Source organism: Micropterus dolomieu, linkage group LG03 (genome assembly GCF_021292245.1).
Source record: "Micropterus dolomieu isolate WLL.071019.BEF.003 ecotype Adirondacks linkage group LG03, ASM2129224v1, whole genome shotgun sequence".
NCBI lineage: Eukaryota > Metazoa > Chordata > Actinopteri > Centrarchiformes > Centrarchidae > Micropterus > Micropterus dolomieu.
Window position 1 is genome coordinate 7,173,101 of NC_060152.1, and position 19,267 is coordinate 7,192,367.

At 40.2% G+C, this 19,267-nt stretch overlaps 2 protein-coding genes across 2 annotated transcripts; both read left to right on the forward strand.

Moving 5' to 3' along the window:
- Positions 1-777: 777 nt before the first annotated feature.
- LOC123968407 lies at positions 778-4,987 on the forward strand. The gene is made up of 5 exons (XM_046045155.1): positions 778-981; positions 1,326-1,433; positions 1,624-1,770; positions 2,485-3,114; positions 3,648-4,987. Exons 1-5 carry the CDS (start codon positions 936-938, stop codon positions 4,565-4,567), a joined length of 1,851 nt encoding a protein of 616 aa, XP_045901111.1. The 5' UTR covers positions 778-935; the 3' UTR covers positions 4,568-4,987.
- A 600-nt stretch (positions 4,988-5,587) lies between these two features.
- On the forward strand, positions 5,588-17,631 carry notchl (notch receptor, like). Its single transcript, XM_046045876.1, has 11 exons — positions 5,588-5,851; positions 7,088-7,232; positions 7,871-8,200; positions 8,872-9,092; positions 10,778-11,102; positions 11,543-11,718; positions 12,370-12,431; positions 12,859-12,982; positions 14,908-15,005; positions 15,265-15,596; positions 16,505-17,631. Exons 1-11 carry the CDS (start codon positions 5,800-5,802, stop codon positions 17,013-17,015), a joined length of 2,376 nt encoding a protein of 791 aa, XP_045901832.1. The 5' UTR covers positions 5,588-5,799; the 3' UTR covers positions 17,016-17,631.
- The last annotated feature ends 1,636 nt before the right edge of the window (positions 17,632-19,267 follow it).

The following is a 19,267-nucleotide window of genomic DNA, read 5'->3' on the forward strand; positions in this document are numbered from 1 at the left end:
CAGAGTGCTCTGGACCTCAGACTGGGCCGAAGGTTTACCTTCCAACAAGACAATGACCCTAAGCACACCGCTAAAATAACGAAGGAGTGGCTTCACAATAAACTCCGTGGCTGTTCTTGAATGGCCCAGCCAGAGCCCTGACTTAAACCCAATTGAGCATCTCTGGAGAGACCTGAAAATGGCTGTCCACCAACGTTTACCATCCAACCTGACAGAACTGGAGAGGATCTGTAAGGAGGAATGGCAGAGGATACCCAAATCCAGATGTGAAAAACTTGTTGCATCTTTCCCAAAACGACTCATGGCTGTATTAGATCAAAAGGGTGCTTCTACTAAATACTGAGCAAAGGGTCTGAATACTTATGACCATGTGATATTTCAGTTTTTCTTTTTTAATAAATTTGCAACAATTTCTACATTTCTGTTTTTTTCTGTCAAGATGGGGTGCTGAGTGTACATTACTGAGAAATAAAATGAACTTTTTTGATTTTTGGAAAATGGCTGCAATGAAACAAAGAGTGAAAAATTTAAAGGGGTCTGAATACTTTCCGTACCCACTGTATATGTTGCTGATAGCAATATAACAGCAGCCATTCTGCTGCATAATGTGTACTTTTACTTTTGAAACTGAGCAAAGCTACATTTTGCTGATAATATTTTTGTACTTCTGCTTGAGCAAAATTTTAAATGCAGGACTTTTTTGTATCTCTGTGGCTGAAATAGAGAACTTGCTTCTTTTTTTTTTTTCTACCATGAAAGCCAGTGCGCATGCTCAGACATGGCAGCTGCCAGAGGGAAGCTGCTCAGATCCGACAGTTAAAGATATTTAGCAAAAAAAAATCTGAGTTAACTGAGCTGACAGATGTTGTGTTTGACTGTCACAGCCATGACGGACTAAACAGCCGGCAGCGGGTGAAACTTGTGATCTGATCTGGATGGAACCGACGGGTCTACGAGACGTTTTCAAATGTATAACACTATGTAAGCAAACACGAAAGCCGAAATTATACGTATCCTTTTAAAGAGGTTGTGATAGTTTAGCCTGGAAGAAGAGTTGCTAGGAATTACCTACACATAAAGTTAGTGAAATAACTAAAATGACCACCAATACAACCGTTTCGACGTACCTTGTCGATGATTGTCAGGCCTGCAGAGCCCACTACATCTATGTAAGCGACAAAAACATCTGGATTTAGACACATGTCGCTGTTGTGTACCGTTAAAAAATGGATGAACAGCGGTTTAAGGGTCTGACTGGTCAAACAGGCTGAATGCTAATCACTAAATCTGCGTTTTTAAAAAGCTTGCTGTTTCTTGTGTTTTAGCCATTGCAGCAATGGAGGATATTGGTCTCCTTCCCAAACCCACAAATGACCCCCCTGTTCACAGACCCACAGTCACTGAGACTTTTGGGCTGCACCACATCCCACCAGGTGTGTAAGAGCTCAGACAGGGTCTCTGAGTGTCTGACTGTGATGCTTTTAAAAGAAAAATAACAGCAGTAGTTTGCATTTATTAACATATTGTGTGTGTTTGTGTGTGTGTGTGTGTGTGTGTGTTTGTCCTATGTGTCATATTGGGCTATATAAATAAAAGTGACTTGACTTGTGCTGTTTTATCCAGACCATCTGCACATCACTGATGCAAGCAGGAAATCTGACATGCAAAAAGATGGACCGTCCAAAAAAAGGTCCCACTCGGTAATGACAGCAGAGCCACAGATTCCCCAGTTTCCTTCACAGAACGCAGGTCCTCTGAGTGCTGGCGCCGGTAAGTAACAGTGTGGTGAAGATGTGTGTACGCTTGATATAACAATTACACCCGCATTTTGAAAGGGTTTTGTAGTCTACAGACATAAAAAATTATGATTTGATTCAGTATTGTCAGGTAGCATTTAATTATAATTGTCAGATGTGGAATTTTATTCCTGTTCAAGCCTATTATTGATTTTTTTGCTCGTTTCTTTTCACAATGTTTCCCTGTATGTTTTTGTATTTTTCAAATTTATCTGGGTCTGGATACTTATGGATGCCCATTTTGAATTGACTTAAAACAAACTACACACATTATGATAAACATGTACAAATGTCACAATAACTGGGATATAACTATATGTTTTTATAGTACCTGGAATATATACCTGTACAATCAAGCTGGTTTCCATTCAAAACCAGCTTGATTTTCATTATGTTAATTACTTAAATTAAGTGTAATTTCAAAACAGGGCCAGCAAATACCACTTTCTTGCAATTATATATTGACATAATAGTTCGCTGGCAATGTCTAGTTTTCTTTGGATGGGATGTGTAGATTCATGTTCATCTCATGTACACAACAAAGTGTTTTTTTAAACTATAAGCAGAAAATCAATCTAAATATCATTAAAGTAAATAAACTAAAATGTTATTTCCAACTTGGCCAATGTACTTCAGATCACTACTTCCAAAAATTAATCCAGATTTTTGCTTTTGTTTGTTTTTTCAGCACTCTTTAATACAGCTGCCAAAAATGGAAACACTAAATTGGATAAGACAGGTGCTGGCAGAATAAAAGCCAAAGTCACAGATCCATCAAAGTGGAAGCAAAACAAGCAGAAACAGCTGAGGATGGAGGGTAAAGCATACACAAGCAAACGCAAAAAAGACGGCAAGATTGTGACAAAACAGCCAAGAGCAATGGGACCAAGGTGCTCCTCGAACGCATGCCAAAAGGCATCGAACCGGCTCTGTAGTGAAATCAACGAAGAGGCCAGGCAGAAAGTGTTTAATGAATTCTGGTGCGACATGAACTGGACTCAGAGAAAACAGTATGTAGCAGGACAAGTTGACCGCGACCCCGTGGAAAGATCCCGGGCAGCGGGATCACAGTCGAGAAGATCAATTTCACTCCGTTATCACTTGATGGTGGATGGAAAAAGGAAACAGGTGTGTAAAAACATGTTCCTGTCCACTCTGGGGATAGGAGAGTGGTCTGTGCTCAACTGGGCACAGAAAGGAGCAACAAGAAAAAATGAATCAAATGAAAACAACTTACAAAAGAGGCGAGCTGTCTCTCAGTGCCCACAGCAGAACCCTGCTTCTTCTGCAGTCAGTAATACTGTGGAAGTTACCCAGGGTAAGTTATGTTTTTTTTGTTTGTTTGTTTGTTTGTTTTTTTGAGTCTTCACCATTTTTCAGCTACTTACTAAACTTAGTTGTAGGGCTGAAACAATTAGTTGACTTATCCATTAGTCATCTGACACCACAAGTAATTATTGACTAATCATTTATCAAGCAAAAATGCCAAACATTTAAAGGTTCTCACTCCTCAAATGCGAGGATTTTAGGATTTTCTCAATTTCATTGTGAATTTATTGCCTTTAGGTGTATAGCTGCTTAAACAAATAATTTCAAGATGTCACCTTGAACATTTTTTGATATCCTACAGACTACATTGATAATCATTTAATTGGAAAATAACCAGTAGATAGATTGACAATTAAAATAACTGCTAGTTGCAGCCCTGCTTAATGCACTAATATAATGTAATAATAATATTAGTTAGTGCCATTATTTTTTTTAGCAAAAGGCCATAATTTTAGCTGTAACACTAACATGTGTCACAGTAATACCTCATACATGTTAATGACATTTCCCTGTTTTTTGCAGAACAAATTAATTCCACGGACAAAGACAAAAACAGGCCTCCAGAACCAGAGGGGCCGGCCAGAAAGAAATCCAAAGTTGCCAAGCCACTAACATGGAAGCAAAATCGACAAAAGCAACTTAGGATGGAGGGCAAACCGTACGTCAGCAAACGAAAGAAAGACGGCACGACCATAACTAAAGCTCAGAGGACAATGGGACCGGGTTGCATGTCAAGTGCTTGCAAAAGGGCATCCAACCGTTTCTGTGCTGACATCAGTGAAGAAACAAGGAACGAGCTGTTTACTAGATTCTGGCAGTGTATGAACTGGCCTCAGAGGAAGACCTATGTGGCCGGATTAGTCGACTGTGACCCGGTGGAAAGAACCAGAGCCCCATGGACTCAGTCGAGAAGATCGGTCTCGATGCGGTATCATTTGATAGCCAATGGTGACAGAAAACAAGTTTGCAAAAGGATGTTCCTCTCCACTTTGGGGATTGGAGAGTGGTCAGTGCTTAACTGGGCACAAAATCCATCAGAGCAGGACAATTCAGAAGCAAACGCCAAGAAGCAAACGCAGAGGAAGTCCCGTAAAGCTTCAGAGCATATAGTGCTGAGAGAGTTCCTCGAGAGGCTACCCAAAGTACCCTCATACTTCTGCGGGACGTCCATCTCTAAGCTGTATCTGGAGCCAGTCTTCTCAAACATGTCCGAGGTGTACAGGCACTACTACAACCACTGCTTAGAGAAGAAGACAACACCGCTCTCTAGGCAGGTTTTCTGCGCTGTATTTAAAAAGATGGATTTGGGATTGTGTGACCCCAAAAAGGATCAAGGGTGTTCTTACGGTGCTACTGGGAATTTGTTTAATGAGCTTTGGGATGAATACTGCATGGAAAGAGGAGCTCCAGGGCCACAACCAGAGAAAACGGGGAACCAGTAGAGAGGGATTAAGGACAAAAAGGTTCTCTATTGGAGTTAATTGCTATGTTAACATCAGCTGTGTATTACTCCATTACTTACAACGTGATGATATAGATGTTTTCCAGGACTTTGTCGAAATGGCTGGACTTTATAGTCTCACGTTTCATTCAGTCCTGTTAAGCATACACTGTGCTTGCTGCTTCCAGGCTCATGCTATCTGAAGCAATTCAGTTGTCTGTATGCAGCTGAACAATTGTTTTCCTTAAGTGGCATTACTTAAACATATATGTTTTGTTTTTGTAATGGAGAAGGTTTTTTTGTTCCTTAAAATGTAAGGTCTTTTGAGATAATTTGTCAACCATCAGTTGACAACTAAGACTAAAACACAAATGTCTAATACTATGTGTAAAAAAAATAAACTACAACATATTCATGTGTTCACTGTTTGGAATTTGTGTTATGTGAAAGGACAAAGTCAGATACCTTGCAAGGATTTGCAGCAATGCAAACTGCAAAGTTATTTGTTCTTATTTATATCACTGTGCTTGACAAACGGCCATTTGAGACCGAAATGTTCTATTTTCTTTTGTGAATTAAATGAGAACAAATAGAAGAAGTTTACAGAGTACTCTTAAAGGCAGAGTACTCACAGTCAGTTTTTGTTTTGGACTCAGCAGCTGGACAAAACGTGTGTGTGTGTGTGTGTGGGTGTGTGTGTGTGCTTCTACACTTCTTTGTAAATGTCAAATTCAAACCACGCCATCCCCTCACACCCTGTAGCTTTTTACACAGTGAAATAACGGATCTTCCAACAGCTCACCTAACCCATACTGTGGAGTATTATTTCAAGCTGAGACACAGTAAGAGCTACAAATACGTACACACACATACACACGCACGCGCATACGGTCGTCACCCTCCTATTCTTCTCCACACAGTGGCAGGAAGTTGTCAAGATATCCGCAGGGCCTCTGAAAAAAAAGAGCAAGCGAGCAAAGTGGGTGGTGGTATTGGAAGGTGTTGGTGGCGGCGGCGGTGATGGATTTGGGCAACTTCAGTCACAGTTAACTGTTCACTGTGAACCGCAGGACTAAAGCGACGCCACAGAGTTACAGATTTACTACAGTGTAAAAGGCTGTGAGTCAGAGCTGAGCGTCTGCAGATCAGAGGCAGGTTTACCAAACAGCTGGACGAGACTGCTGATTCTTCTGAGCAGAGAAGCCCGCAGCTGGTGACCTGAGCAGCCTGAAGATGTTGGCTCTGAGGACATTTGTCCTGCTGGGGCTGAGCTGGACATGTCAAGGTGAGTTAGCCACCTATTCTTAACTTTCTTTTATACAGACACGAAACACATCACTTCTTAAAAGTGTAGTTAAACTGCATCCTGTGGCTGTTGAAAATAATGTTGAATGTGATGAGTCAGTTTAAATACAGCGGCGTCTACTCTCTGAACTGCATTAAAATAATTATTACTATTTTGAATTTTTCTGAAGCATAAGCCCTTTTGGTTTACAATATTTGGACAAGTTTGGACATGTCATAACTTGTCCAAACTGAATCCATATATTTGTAAGATCCTGATAAAGAACTTTAGAACTTTAAGTACGTTATTTTGAAATGTTTTGGAATAGACACTGTTTTGTTTTGGTTGTTGTTTTTTGCCATTGTAGTTATGGATTTAGCATTTGATAATGTTAAGAAAGTGAAAAATATATTTTGTGTAGGTTTAATTTATCTTAATTTTCTCTGTTTTAATATTTATATTCTTCACATTTACATTTATAGAAATAATAAGGACTGTACCAGGAAGGCTCTCTCTGCTGATGAAGTGAAACAACATCTCTTATTTCAGCTCTATTGTTCGTGCTTTTTTTTTCTGCTATGAATTTATGGTGGCGCACACACCTGCCAAGCCCATTGTCCAACTCCATCACATTCCTCATTTCCACAGCGACGACCTTCGACCTCTATCAAGGCCCGGCCCACTCCATTTCCTGTTGCTATTCGCTTCTCCTGGAAACTTCCTGTTTATGTCGGGCCCATTTCCTGTTTCCTTTAACAGTCCATATCAGGACCCACCTTCCATGACTTGACCTGCATTGTTATGAATAGTTGCTAATGCTCTGAAACAATGAGCAGTTTGAATATATGGGTGACTTGGTCCTGCGATAAAACACGTAGTGAAAACAGTTTGCATGGTCACTTTAATTGCTGTGGCTGTGTAATGTTAGGTTCAAGCATCGTGTGAAACTGCAAGACCTAATGAAATAATACACATTTTGAATGAATACGTTTCAATGTATTAAGTGCGCAAACGTGATGTGCAAGTGATGTTGTTTTTTTTTGACATATTTGCAGTTTAAATGAGCAAGACACTTGTATGATTCATTTATGGGCAAAACTTTCATTATACAAAAAGTAGACAATCTAAATCCCTCTACAAATTCACCTTTATTACATTTTAACCACAACAAATATTACAAATGTACAATTTATGCGCAACATCGTGTACTATTGCTAATTTTGTTTGTCTCCACAGCTGTTCCTGGTGATCCGTGGGGCCAGTGTCCAGTCAACAGAAAGTGTAAGGACAAGTTTGCAGACGGGTCATGTGACAAAGCGTGTACGGAGCCCGAGTGTCTCAGAGACGGCTTCGATTGCCTGAAGGACAGGAGCCACTGCAAGTAAAACACTTTTTCATTGTCATAGAACCATAGCAAAAAAACGTTTCTAGCTTTAGAGTGAATGTTGTGAATTAGACCATTTCATCAGAAGAATCAGAATCAGAAGGAGCTTTATTGCCAAGTAGTGTTTTACACTTACGAGGAATTTGCTGTGGTGATAAGGTGCTACACGTAGACAAACATACAGTCAACATAAATAAATTTAGAAATATATAATGCATTCATTGGCTTATTCGTGCCAGTTACGGTTGTCCATTTGATTTGTGGTATGCTGGTTTATGTGTTTTTCCATGTATTATATTCTTTTTCCATATTTTAATTAATATTGGAAAACTTTTTTCACATAAATCGCTTTTTTAATGCAAGACAGAACCCAAATAACAGGCAACAAATGTGTTCAAGTTTGTTTATTGTCATTCATTAACATACAGAGTTTACAAATGAATTAAATGCCATTTCTCACAGTCCAAGGTGCTAAAAACTCATTCTTGACTAAAGTAGTTTGACATACAAATACCACATCTCATGGTCTTTGTCGGAAGCCCTGACCAAAAGAAAAGCTTGTAAGTAGACCTTGAGTTGAGATTATTTTTTCTCCTTCTTTACATCACTTCATCCCTCCCCATCACGGCTCTCAGTCCTGGCCACATCCAGTACTGCCGCGATCACTACGCCAACTCCCACTGCGAGCAAGGCTGCGACAATGCCCCCTGTGGATGGGACGGCAGCGACTGCTTCACACACCAGAGCCCCCTGTGGGCCAAAGGCACCCTGGTCCTTCACGCCGGCGTCCCACAACGTGGCACCTTCTCCAACAGCTCCCTGCTCTGGGCACTCAGCGTCCTCCTCCAGTCGCCACTCAAACTGAGAGGCTCTGCCCCCTTCCCTACTAACAGGAACTTGTTTGACTTTGACCCTGTGCAGCTTGCCAACCTGCTGACTCAGGCATCACCATCTGACTCAAATGGGTAGGTAGTGAAATGTCTAAAATAGTGAGTACAGTTTTATTTAACCTTTATTTAACCAGTTAAGTCCCATAGAGGTTGTAAACCTCTTTTGCAAGGCAGACCTGGCCAAGACAGCACTATAAAAGTTGCAGACCAAATATTACAAAACAAATAAAGGCAACAGATAAACCTATTACTAAATACAGATAATAATAATAAAATATGGCTAGAGTTAGACTAAGAAATGAGACAATGGAGACAGCATATGTTGAACAGGACTTGTGATCTGAGATAATCATTTCAAAATTAACTATTAAGAAATATTTGCCGAGAATGCCTTTATGGATATAAATATACCAATGACATGTGGATTTAGATGGCCAGCCAACTGAGTGTAACTACATGTTGATTAACAGCTAAATTATTTATGTCAAAATAAAAGTTGGCCAAATAGAGAACCTCTCACTAGCGGGGACATTGATAATATACATGTTTATTTATTTTTGCAGCAAGTTATCTCAGAGGTACATTTGCGTACAGTTGATTGAGGGTGCAACATTTTGCAAATGACTGAGAAGGTTCCAGATTGTAATCAGTAATCTTATCCTGGCAAACCAACATGTAGGAACAGGCCTTCGAAATAATGACGTACATGCTCTTTCTTAAGGTTTCCTTCTCTCTCTCTTTCCTAGCTCCCTCTTTTTCCTCCAAGTCGACAACAGGCCATGTTCCCATCTGCCTTCTACATGTTTCCCCTATGCCACCGAGGCAGCCAGTTTCCTGCGTGCTTTAATGTTGCTCAAGCCTGGCTCGTTCCCCACCCTCCCGGAGCTGCACACTGTCATCAGTATTAGAGGTGTCCGAGAGGAAATAGGAAGCAGAGAGGAGGAAACCGGGATAAAGGAAGTCAAAGGTAGGCTCACATGTCCTGTCTCTCTCTCTCTCTCTCTCTCTCTCTCTCTCTCTCTGTCTCACACGCACGCGCGCACGCACACACACACATACACACAACCAGCTTTGAACTGGTTCCAAACAAAACAGTATAAACCACCTTTCCGTTTTCAATGTGTTGATGGTCACTGCTGCAGGTTTGAGTTTTGGTTGTTAAAACATTTAGTCTGTTAGAGGGAGAGCTCAGCACAAACCCAAAATACAAAGAAGGATATCTGGCCAAGCTATTAATAATGATTATAAATTGAAATTACATTTATTTATTTAATTTGACATTTGTAATACTGCCAGGTCAGAAGTCCAGCTAAGTGCGCCATGCGGACCCCACCGTGGTTATGGGCAGTGGTGCTGTGTTAGGCTCACTGAACCAGAAGTTTAGGGGTAAAATTTAATTACATTTATTTATTCAGATTAAAGATACTTGGGGGAGAACTTTATAACCCTTTACTAATGTTACATCAATACAATTGTTCTTGAATTAGTACCTAAAGTAGATTTCAGCACATTGAACTTGAAAGATTACTTAAGCCAGAGACAATAAAACTGGGTTTCATCATATCAAATAGTTCCTATCTTATCCCTAGTGTTTTCAGTTTATGTATCGTTACTGAAGAAACTTTTCACAATGAGAAATTAGTCAGCGAATCACCCACTGACAATTAGCTGTCCTTGGAAACTGGAAGATGAATCAGTCAGTAAACTGTGGCGAGTGATTTAGACTCTGATAATGCTATGCTAAAGCTGCACAACTCAGTATTTATATATTAACAATGGGTCAAATAATGAAATGTAATGTAAAATGGGTCGCTCATAGTGAAGATCCCACAGAAAATGATCACCTGACTCTGCAGTTCCCCTCAACTGAGCATTTCAGTGTCTTTCAGCTCATTGTTTTGGTTTCACAGCCCCCAACTTTTTTGTTTTGGTTCACTCTCACCGCTCTCATAGTGTTGCATTTTTTTTAATGAAAAGGCCTAGTAAGGCCACTGTGCACTACCTGACCAGTACCAAACTACAGACCGATACAGTTAGCAACTAGCTAGCTAGTGAACATTTACAGCTTGATATTTCCCTCAGGAGTTGGTGGATACCAAAGCAAAAAGGAAAGTGAATATTGGATTTACATTCACCAGATGGCCAGAAACACGACTACAAATTAATGCTAATGTTGCTCTGTGCTGGCTGCGATTGTGTAAATGAGCAACTGTTTGCTAACACATTTACCAAGACAATTTTATAAGGCAATAATATCTCAACAATGTGTTGATAGATTTTTCCACTGCTCCCATGTGGCCAAACAAAATCTGTTGCTGCTTTAATATCATGACAAAGTCAAGTCATATTCTCATGTATAATTAAAACGAGTAAAAGAAGTTTAATCCCACTGATATCTGTTGCAGACTTACAACATAAATAGTATGTTTTTGGAAAGTTTAGGATTTATGCTAACTAAAATACAATATAACCATTTGACGCACTGTGAGGAACTTTTTATCAGATTAAATTTAGCACTTCATTTAACACAAATGGATATTTAAGTATTGCTGCAATAAGTGTCTTGATATATTTTTTTCCATATCATGTAATCCAAAACTAAATAGTTCCACCTCATAGTAGTAAAATACATTTCTATTCTTCCCCTCAAAGAGCCTACCCCTGCGTGGCTATGGGCCGTTATTGCCATAGCGATTGGCCTGCCACTGCTGCTGGCCCTAGTGGTGTTCTTGGTGGTGAGGAGGGTGAGGCAGCAGCGGGCGAAGAGGGAAGGGGGTAACAGGGTGAGACACCGGTCCACAGTCACAGACAATGACCCCAAATCCAAGGCCTTGACACCGCACGCAGCCCACCAAGAGCAGAGGGTCAGATCCAGCAGAGAGAAAGAGAAGATCAGCTTGAGGAAAAAGAAGAAAGCAAAGGAAGCCGAGAAAAAGAGAAGGAGGGAACCGCTGGGGGAGGATGCCATTCATATGCGGTGAGAGGAGCTGCCTTGAAAGACATGGGGAGTTTTGTCTGCTGGAGGAATTATGTAATATAGCGTTCATTCTGTAGAGTTATTGGAAAAGGCTGAATGTCACTTTTTCCTGTCAATCAGTTGGATATTACCTATATCCTGTAATTATTTATTAACACTTTAATTTGTATGTTCGCATAGTATTCACAACAATTGAACCGTTGAACTAACCTTTCCATATCACCTTTTGTTTGAACCCACCCATTTTTCAAGTGAGCAAAACTATTGGACCATGTGACTGACAGATGTTTTGATACTTTTGGAGGGGACTGTATATAATTGATAGTTACAGCCCTAACGAACATGTAGGCTATTGGAAATTTTGTGAGAGCAGAGGCATTGTCAGAAATCGTGTACCTCAAGTGGGTAAGGACGCACATCATGAAACTTTTGGTTTTCAGACCTCTCAAAAGGGACCAGGATATAGGAAGTGATACAGACTTTACCCAGAGTTCAATGGAAGACATCAATGCTAGATGCTCCAGGCGGCAAGAGGACGCTACCATCTGTGACCACAGGAGCCAGGAGCAGAAACACTACCGGGCTGGAACCTCACAGCCCCGCAGACCTGTGCAAGGCAAGTTTAACATTCATTCATTTACCCACTTACTCAGTCATTCCTGGCTCCCAGAACTGTTATACATCTGTCATGACCAGGCTCGAAGGCCATGACAAAAAGACACAGCAATTCAATTAACAAGGTTTATTGTAACATAAGATAACCAAAATAATGCTTAAATTATGGGATGGGTTAGTCGCCAACATCAGTAGTGCAAGTGTGGCTGGGTGATTGTAGTGTAGAGTGTTGTGGTGTTCAAATAAAACAAACATGCAATGAAAACCAAAAGATGTAGCTGCTGGCACGGAGGATGAGAGAGAGACATGATCTTGGAGGTGGAGCTTTTATCTCCTGTGGAGCACTGGGACCAGGCGTTCCTGATCGGGGAGGGACCACTGCAATCAGCTCCTCAAACAGAAAACCACATCACCATTGCAGTACTGACAAACATACTCATGCCACACAGGGGCGTCACGCATCTAGGAATGTATTTATATACTTACACTGTAAGTAAATCCCGGAACTCATACTGACATACTGTGCAGTATAAAGTTACATGTGAACTATACATATCCTTCCATATGTAGTATTTGTACCATGATTTGTATATAAAAATCCTTACATTTGTCAGTTGGAGATCCATCATAAAGAATTCTTGTTCTCCCTCAGCTCCACCTAGAGGATGGGATAGAAATGCCATGCCTCCTCCTCTGCTCAGTCCCCCGCAGCAGGTCAGGCATTTATATTTGACAGTGTTATATTTTATCCATGCAGTGTTATTTAGGACTATAACCACTGGGGCTGTATTCTCCTTCCCTTGTCTTTACTGAGATAATGCTGTGGCTCATCTCGCTCTTATTCAGATTTATTTATTTGAGTTGTGTCCTTGCTTGCTGTCCAAATTTCTTTTCCTATAAGTCTCTTTGGTTTCATGTTTAACTTATTTTTTTCTCTTACATGATTTTTTCTTTCAGTTTTAGAAAAACATTTATATTTGTTTAGTGCTTGATTGTAATGTTTTGTTTGTTGGTTTGTTTCTTTTTGTTTAGACATACTGTAAGTAAAGACCACACTATATATAATATGTAGGTATATGTGAAATATGTATTGTGTGTGTGTCTGTATTATATATTCACCGTGGCTTGGTTGTGTTCGCAGTCGGCAGAGTGGTGTGGCCCGGATGGGTCTGTGGTTCTGATCCGAGCAGTGCGCAGCGGGCTGGACAGAGTGGTCTTGGAGCTGCTGCGAGCAGGCGTGCCTGTCAACAACACCGATCATACTGGTAATGCATGGTGGTAATGGTAATCATGCACAGTTAAAAATATCAGTTTGGTTACTGAAAGTCTGACTCAACCTGAAACCTCAGTCAAATAGTATTTGCATGTAACTCTTGGTGGCTGGTTAGATTTTATTGATCATTTTAACATTAGGGTTAGGGTAAAACATAGATAACCAACAGATGAACATGTAAACAGACAGACAAACCTAAAAACAACAATATTTCAAGCAAAAAGTATTTTGTTTTCATAAACTAAATCAGTTGTTGTTTCTGTAGGCTTTGTTGCTGCTCTTTTACTTTTCTTCCATCTGTGCTTCTTGCAATCTGTTACAGTCTTAACAATATTTTAACCAGATCTGGTTTTCACAGAAGTGAGGAATATTGAATATTGGAAATTGAGGTCGTAGCCCCGACCATCTTATCGGGATATCATATCCTAGTATCTTGTTGTATACCATTTTCTAAAACATAACCTAATATTTTGTGGCATTTCCACATATGTGAGTGAGCTGCATCCAGTACTCCAGCATGGTTCATTGAAGTTTACATGTTTGCTCTTGACCTTGGATGTGATAAAAAATAATAATAAAAAAACCAAGTCAAATCTTTCCAACAGATTTCCCTCCATATCTGTGAATTGGTAGATGTTTGATGTATTGTCTACATTTTGCCAATCATCATCTGAAATGTTTATGTTGAACTCTGATTCCCATTTATCTTTGACATGTTTAGCTCAATGTTTTTTTCTCATTCGTGGTGCCTGTTTCAACTTTCCTGAAGTAAGAGCAGTATGAATGCTAGGAACTGTAGCAAATTTTATTTAAATTACAGTTCACAATGAAATAAACCTCATCCATCTCATAAGACAATCCGGTCAAAACAGTAATGAAGAATTGTGTGCAAATGCAATTTCATCAATGCCTATGTAATTCACTATTCACTGTAAGATCCGACCGCTTTCCTGCTAATGTTATGGCATCACTAAGGTCAGAAGCAGAGACTGGGTAATTCAGCTTTAACCCCTTGCTGCATGAATTGGTTAAAATGCCTGATTTTGTAAATGCTTTTTAACTCAAAATGACAAATCTTTATGTTATTTTTGTAATAAGACTTACAATGGCCTACACGGCCTGTGCAGCGCGTTAGCCAATCAGCAGCAGCTTCAGTCCTCTACCTGTGTCCACACATGGTGCATTCAGGCACAATATTGAGTATAGGCCATACGTTTTTGTGTGGCAGCGCTCAGAGCCCAACACACAATCACTGTAGTTACATATGTAAAACATAAGAAAATACACTTGAAATGTAAAAATACACTTTGGGTCTGACATTGCGGTCCCTAAATGCACGCCACTAGTCTTTAACTTACTTGCCATGTTTGGATCCAATGCACGAATGGGTTAAAGCTCACCTTGGAAAAAAATAACGTGTAGAGCTATTGAGCATGCCATTACTTTCTGGCACCTGTACACTGAGGGGCTGAGTAACTGTTGTAACTTACCCCGTTTCTCTCACATCCTCCTTTTGTGTCCCTCCTCTCCCGTCCTGTGCTCATCTCTCCATGGCTCCCATCTCTTCCTCCTACTTCTCCAGCTCCCCTTTTGTCCTCCTCTGACTCAGAACAAAGTTAATGTGCTCTAGTGCTCAAACTAGGGTTGATGGACATTAACTTTGTTGCTCATCTTTCTCCTTGCTTTTGCTGTCTCTCTGTCCTCCTCTATGTCTCTTTTTTTATTCTCTCTTTCTGTCCAGTCGCTGTCATCTCTTTATCACTTCAGCTGAAACAATTCATCTCCTTATCCCAACCCTCCACTCTCCTTCTCTTCACCACCTGGGCTCGACTCTGTTGTGTAATGGTTGTTCATTGGCTGACTTACTCCCTCCCTTCTTCCCCCTTACCTCCCCTCCACTCACACTGTTTCTCTCAGGGAGATCAGCCCTGCACTGGGCATGCTCAGTAAACCACCTCTCCCTAACAAGAACCCTCATTCGCTATGGGGCCGCTGTGGACTTGCAAGACAACAAGGTAAGTTCTGACATTTTTTTTATCAGTAGTAATTAAACAGGGTCAAGAGTTCTGACTTGTTCATGTTTAAAGTTGTGCAAGCTGACTATGCATGTTTCATTTAAGGAAGTCTTATGAATGGATTGACAGTGTTGACCTGTCTGGTGTCTTGTTTTGTAATGGTCTACTACTCTGAATTGTAGGGTGTATTTGGCAGATCATGGCACTTTCCTCTAGATATGACAGAAGCATGTTATATTTATGATAATCTCTCCGGTAGGGTGAGACAGCACTCTTCCTCTCCGCCCTCCATGGTTGCTATGATACGTGCAGACTCCTCCTCCTTCATGGTGCCAACCTTGACCTTCATGATCGTAGAGGACGTCGTCCAGTGGACGTGGCCAGAGAGAGCATGCATCACCAGGTCCTGGAACTCCTATTGGCTCACCAAATTCAGAGAGGGCCTGTTCCCGTCGACTCGGCCAATGACATGATGTGGGAGGAGCGTTCTCTGATGTACTCGCCATGGGTCGGCTCACAAGCCATGCCCGGAAGAAGTGCCTCCTTCTCTGGGATCATAGGGCATCGAGATATGACCCCGCCTCAACAAAAGTAAGGTTTCAGTAATAAAATGCATGCGCCGACATGAAAAATGCTTCTTTATTTGCCTATTAAATCTGAATGTTCCACCAGATGAGTGAGAAATTTACAATTAGAACTGAAATGATAAGCTGATTAATCAATTAGTCCATCAACAGAAAAGTAATTTGCAACTTTTGATAATGTCGTGATAATTGTGAGGATTCCTTAGTTGCATATGATAATAGCTTGAATATCTATGGATTTTAGAGTGTTGGTAAAACAAAAAAAGCAATCTGATGTCACCACCTTGAGCTTTAGTAAATTGTGATACAATTCCCACTGTGAGCAGAGTGCACCATGAGATGGTGAATTTGCTCAGATGGACCACACAGGGTTTTTTTGCACATCTTATCCAATTTGATGAACTTTTCATTTGCTTTTGGGATCAAGCATTTTACACTTGTGTACAAAATAAATGGGGTCACTATTGGGTGCTACAACAAAAGTAGTGACTACAGTGTAAAGAACAGGAGTATAAAAGTGACTTGCTGGTTGCAAATTCCTTGTAAGAACTCATCATGGTAAACTATTAATATTTATGCTTTGCAGTAAAACAGTTTTCTCATGGTTAAAATTCATTTAAAAATATAAAAATTTCACACTGTGAAATTAATAGTGAAACCACAAAACATAAAATAATAAAAATAATAAACATAATATACAACAGCTTGCAGAAACTTAAAAATTGTGACTGGTAATATATCACAACGCTTTATGGTGGTGCATGCAAGTGTTGGCTTTCACACAACTAACTTTTTTCTTCTCATCGCATCTAGAAGATACCAGTAAATTTGTATTTTTTGGGACAGAAAAGCTTTGCAAACCTCTCTGTTTCTGTGTTGCGGTCTAATATTGTGATGACTTTCTTGTCTTGCCAGTGATTGGTCGATGAGCCGAGTCCAGTACCCCTCCCCTCAGAACTGGCGGCCACAGCTCAACCAATCAGCAACAGCGCTGGTCCCTCCAAGAATCATGGGCCGCTCCCCTCGGCCAATCAGCACCTTACAGGAGGTGACCTCAGAAGACGAGGATCGTGACAGGCATCAGGAAGTTCCGAGAGCTGCAACACCTCACTTCCTGTCACCCCAGCCTGCCCCTCGGCAGCGTTCCTTTTCCTGCACCCAGCAAGCATTGCAGCGGCGCTCCAGTGCCCACCAGCCAGAGCCCAACTATATTATTGTGACAGACAGAACAGCCAATGACCCCATAGAAAGAGTGGTTGTTTCACCTCCCACAGATGCTGCCACCCAATCAGATCGCCAGCCAGTTATAAATGCTGACAATCCTAGTAGAGCGGAACTAGCAGCGGTGAGTTCAGCAAATTCAGAGCAGAAATCCAGAGGTGAGAGGTCAAACAACACTACTGACTCCACGCAAACAGCCTTGTAGAGAAAGAAGATGTAAAAAGACTTACAATTAAGCTACATTGACAGAGAGGCACTGAGTTTTAGGTTGACATGGTGTATTTTGTTGTTAAGCCCAATGCAAACCAGAAGGCTTACATAGAGGCCCAAATCTGGATCATTTCAGGAGCTTAATTATTATCCAGTATGCATATGTTGGGTGTCACCTGAGGATTTGCTTGTTAGCTTACCTATTTGTTAGATTTTTGTCAAATGAATACATAGCAGCACTTGTAGATTTTCCTTCCCAAAGCACCTCCGAGTTTTCACCCAGCCTTGCCTAAATTATTACTATTATTATATTTTATACTAGGGAGGTATTGTTCCTTGTAAATTTTCTCTTAAAAGGCACTGTCAAATAAGTAATATTACAATATTTGTGAGATGAATGCCAGTAAAATGTGGGGAATATTGCAGTGACCCTGAAACTACTTCATCTTGTGAATCTTGTTGCCACGTGACACGTGATACATGACACTCTTGATATTGTAAAGGTTGTATTCTGATTATTGCAGAAACAACCAAGAAGAATTTTTAAAGGTGTGCATGGCTGCACAAAGATCAGAATCCTGCTGCCTGCAATAAAGTGGCTTTTTTTTGCATATAATGTGGATTTTAAATTTTATTTTCAAATTCACTTCCATCAAAGTCAGCATGAGTGTTCTATTATGAAGCAGTAGCCAATAATTTCTTTATATAGTCATACATCTTATAAAGTCCTTCCTTTTTTCCTCTTTATTAACTGTATTAACAGAATCAATGTACAATTGTCAGACATCACAGCTTAAACAAAACAAGGGGGAATTGCATGTCACCATACATTTCAACTATCTCATATCTAATGAGATAGTTGCTAATACACATGAAAGTTATAATTGGCTATGTATATTAGGAAATGTGCTGTGTCTGTGGTGTGTAAAGATTTTAAGAATTTTGATAATAGGGAATTTTTGTGGGGATGTCCAATCACAATATATCTTGCCATCATAGTTAACATTGAATTATTTGCATACCTTATAGTGTCAGAGTAGGCTGATTCAGTGTTAGTTCAACAAAGCCTGATTTTTAAAAATCACCTTAGGTTAAACTTTAAAATAACCATGCCCTTTTTTCCAGGGACCATTACACATGTTGTCTGTTTGCACATTCTTCTTGTCTTGTATTTCAGATTTTGTACACATGAGCTACAAAATTTAGCCTGCTATATTTTTTATCTGTGGAAACTTTATAGATCTCCCCTAGAATTTAAATAAAAGCTTAATTGAGCAAGCTGATTTAGTCGCATTTTGGAAAGTCATGACTATGTTATGACTTTAGACACAAGACAAGAGGCAAACAAGAACTAAAAATATATTCAGCGCCAGCTTATATTGAGCTGTAATTCAGACGAATTGATTGAGTTATATATGTATGCAGAGCTGGCACATGCCGGAAACACGCCTCCATGCACCAGTGGGGATCAAAAGGTTTGCTGAATGTTGCGCATTTAGCCCTTTGTATCAAATGTTCTACATTAACAACCCACAGTTTCTAGCAACAAAGTTGGTTGAAAGAGAAAAATCAGGAATACCAGCATTATTTCCACCGTTGAACTTCCAAAACTGTTTGAGTTAAATAAAAAGTAACCTAACCAATCGGTTTATAGCATTTATGCATTTTCTAGCTCGGCTAAAAAACTTAATATTTTTCCTTTAAACTGCACACACCAAGTTTGTTCATATAGGCCAAAAGTAGGCTATGTCAGAGGCTATGCCACTCTTTCTCGTGGGAAAAGGGAAATGGCGTCGCATTTACAGCTTTATTACATGTTAAAACGGATACATCATTGAAGAGGGTGGCACATAGAGGGGACACTTCCCACGTTCCCACGCGCATTTGCAAGCGATTGAGATGCAAACAGACTTTAAGAACTGTTCCGTGGTGTGAACAACTCTTTAAACGGATGCAATCAAATAACCGGCAGCATGCAGCTGTTTTACGCACGCCAAAAACACTACTTTACGCACTAAATGGTGACTTTGATCATAAAAGTGATTATTATTCTTAATTAAATCTCTATTTAAACGGCCAAAACTTTTTGTCACTTCATGTCAACTGAAGAAGTCCTTTGGATGAGGGACGAAACGTCTTCCAGTATCTTCAACCAAGTCCAGTTGCCCTTGATTTTAACCTTCGTTGGGTCAATAAAGAGATGACATTGCGCTCGGGAATGTCACTTCTCACGCCCAGCTTCAACTA